This window comes from Electrophorus electricus, chromosome 5 (genome assembly GCF_013358815.1).
Source record: "Electrophorus electricus isolate fEleEle1 chromosome 5, fEleEle1.pri, whole genome shotgun sequence".
Lineage (NCBI taxonomy): Eukaryota > Metazoa > Chordata > Actinopteri > Gymnotiformes > Gymnotidae > Electrophorus > Electrophorus electricus.
This window is the reverse complement of record NC_049539.1, coordinates 12,495,390-12,497,889: the sequence shown is the minus strand read 5'-3', so window position 1 is coordinate 12,497,889 and position 2,500 is coordinate 12,495,390. Positions and strand designations below refer to the sequence as shown.

General features: G+C 39.8%; 1 protein-coding gene across 2 annotated transcripts in view; it reads right to left on the bottom strand.

The window, feature by feature from the left end:
- ptpn3 (protein tyrosine phosphatase non-receptor type 3) overlaps positions 1-2,500 on the bottom strand; it is a 30,798-nt gene that overhangs the window by 11,008 nt on the left and 17,290 nt on the right. For both annotated transcript variants that reach the window (XM_027001157.2, XM_027001156.2), the window contains 5 exons: positions 1,995-2,083; positions 1,153-1,216; positions 424-548; positions 206-334; positions 1-3 (listed from right to left, as the gene is read on the bottom strand). The exon at positions 1-3 is cut by the window's left edge and continues 111 nt beyond it. In XM_027001157.2, the coding sequence (XP_026856958.2) occupies positions 1-3; positions 206-334; positions 424-548; positions 1,153-1,216; positions 1,995-2,083 (410 nt within the window). The remainder of the gene's footprint in view (positions 4-205; positions 335-423; positions 549-1,152; positions 1,217-1,994; positions 2,084-2,500) is intronic.

Below are 2,500 nucleotides of genomic sequence, written 5' to 3'. Positions count from 1 at the left end.
CGCCTGGAACACAGGAAAAATCCACATCACACCTCCATCCACAGAGGAACGGTCCAGATCACTCAAACTTCACAACTCCAACCTTTCCAGCAGAATTCCTGTCAGATCCTTTTCTTATCTCTACCGAAGCCTCTTTGGTAATGAATGTTAGGATTAATCCACGTGCACTTGTGTATGGGTGTGTGCATGTATGGAACTGCAGTACCAGTTTGGAGTACTGGGGGGTGATCTCGAAGGCAGACTCTTGGTTTCCAGATGTTCAGTGGAGAGAGATTTTATTATAGGGTTCCACACCACCTCACCACCTACCAGCTTCCGATAGAGAGGGACAGACCTTCAACACAGACACACACACATACAGAGTCGTTGATGGAACATAGAGGCATGCTGGAATGGAACTGGACAAGCGGTTGGACAACCTACCTTGGCTTGGAGACTGAATTTCTTCTGTTGTGGAAGGTGTGGTGGTCCACACAGGATCTCCAGAGGTTCTTACAGGAACGAGAACAGGGCATGCAGAGAGCCACCACCTGCTGACCTCCCTCCCCCTGCAGGACAGCGAACGCACATGAACCATGTTAGCGAACCTTTACAGCAGCATCGTGGTGACTAATGGGTCATTTAACGTACTCTACACTAACGTACATGTGACATTACTGTCATTTAACCTACTCTACACTAACGTACATGTGACATTACTGTCATTTAATGTACTCTACACTAACGTACATGTGACATTACTGTCATTTAATGTACTCTACACTAACTTACATGTGACATTACTGTCATTTAACGTACTCTACACTAACTTACATGTGACACATTACTGTCATTTAACATACTCTACACTATCTTACATGTGACATTACTGTCATTTAACGTACTCTACACTAACTTACATGTGACACATTACTGTCATTTAACGTACTCTACACTAATGTACATGTGACATTACTGTCATTTAACGTACTCTAACTTACATGTGACATTAATGTAATTTAACATACTCTACACTAACTGACATGCGACACATTACTGTCATTTAACGTACTCTACACTATCTTACATGTGACACATTAATGTCATTAATGTACTCTACACTAACTTACATGTGGCACATTAATGTCATTAACGTACTCTACACTAACTTACATGTTTCCGCCGAAGGTGGATGAAGAATCTCTTTCTTTTGAATGAAATTTTGATGATGTTTATCCTGAGTAAATTAAATTACAAAAACAGAAAACATGACCAACAGTGTCTACAAAAGTGTCTATATTTGTTTGATTACTAATTGTTTTTCTAACAACTGTTCACTCACCATATAAATAAGATATAAAAATTAAAATACACGCATAAATCCTTTTTAATACTCGCTCGCTAACCTTTCAGATCAAAAGGTGTAATTACTTCACGATTCCTACTGTTTGTTTTAGTAGTGTTTCATATGGAAGCTGAACCGTGAGCACAGAAGCATGAATTAGAAAGCTCTCGTGCTACTTTAGCAGATGTTAAGATGACAAAAAATTATAATAATAAAAATTTGGCACATTAATCATTTTGTCTTCTGTCATCTTACATAATTGATTCCGTGAAACCACAGCAGGGGAATGTGTTTCATGTGAGAAAACTCCCTTAATGAAAACAGCCTCCTGTTTTCCCGTTACTGCAACTGCGGTAATCCTCTGATTCCCACTACAGGATGGTGTATGTGTGTTTATCGGAGACAGAACTTGATGTCTGATATCATATTTATCAGATACAGAACCTGATGCCCAATATCACATTACTTTGTCAGGGACAGAGCATGATGTCTGATATCACATTCTTTTTATCACATAGGTTTATCATCATACATGGTGTCACAGCAATAGCACGTAAACATATGAGTGGACTCGCGATAACGAATGCAGCATATCAAGCACGAAGGCGCTGAGCTGATATTAGTGCCTGCCGGCTCGGAGAAGAGTGCCTGCAGTTACACAAAAACTCACCAGGGGAAAAAACTGGAGCAAACCAAATTACAAAATATGGCCACACCTCCCGATGCAATGCCTACCCAGAGGGAGGGGATACTGGCACCCTGTGGAGAACACATAATCAAAGTAAAATTATAACCAACTGTTAGTTATGAGCAATAGCACCTACTGCAACTGTGCACATACAGTACAGAGAAATAACCCAACAACTACTGCAGACTAAGACACAAAAGCACTATAGTCCTTATCTAAGCTACAAAGACACTGTAGTTCTTATCTAAGATACAAAGGCACTGTAGTTCTTATCTAAGCTACAAAGACACTGTAGTTCTTATTTAAGATACAAAGGCACTGTAGTTCTTATCTAAGATACAAAGACACTGTAGTTCTTATCTAAGATACAAAGGCACTGTAGTCCTTATCTAAGCTACAAAGGCACTGTAGTTCTTATCTAAGATACAAAGGCACTGTAGTCCCTGTGTAAGACGCAGTCCGTGCAGTCCTGATCTAAGATACAAAAA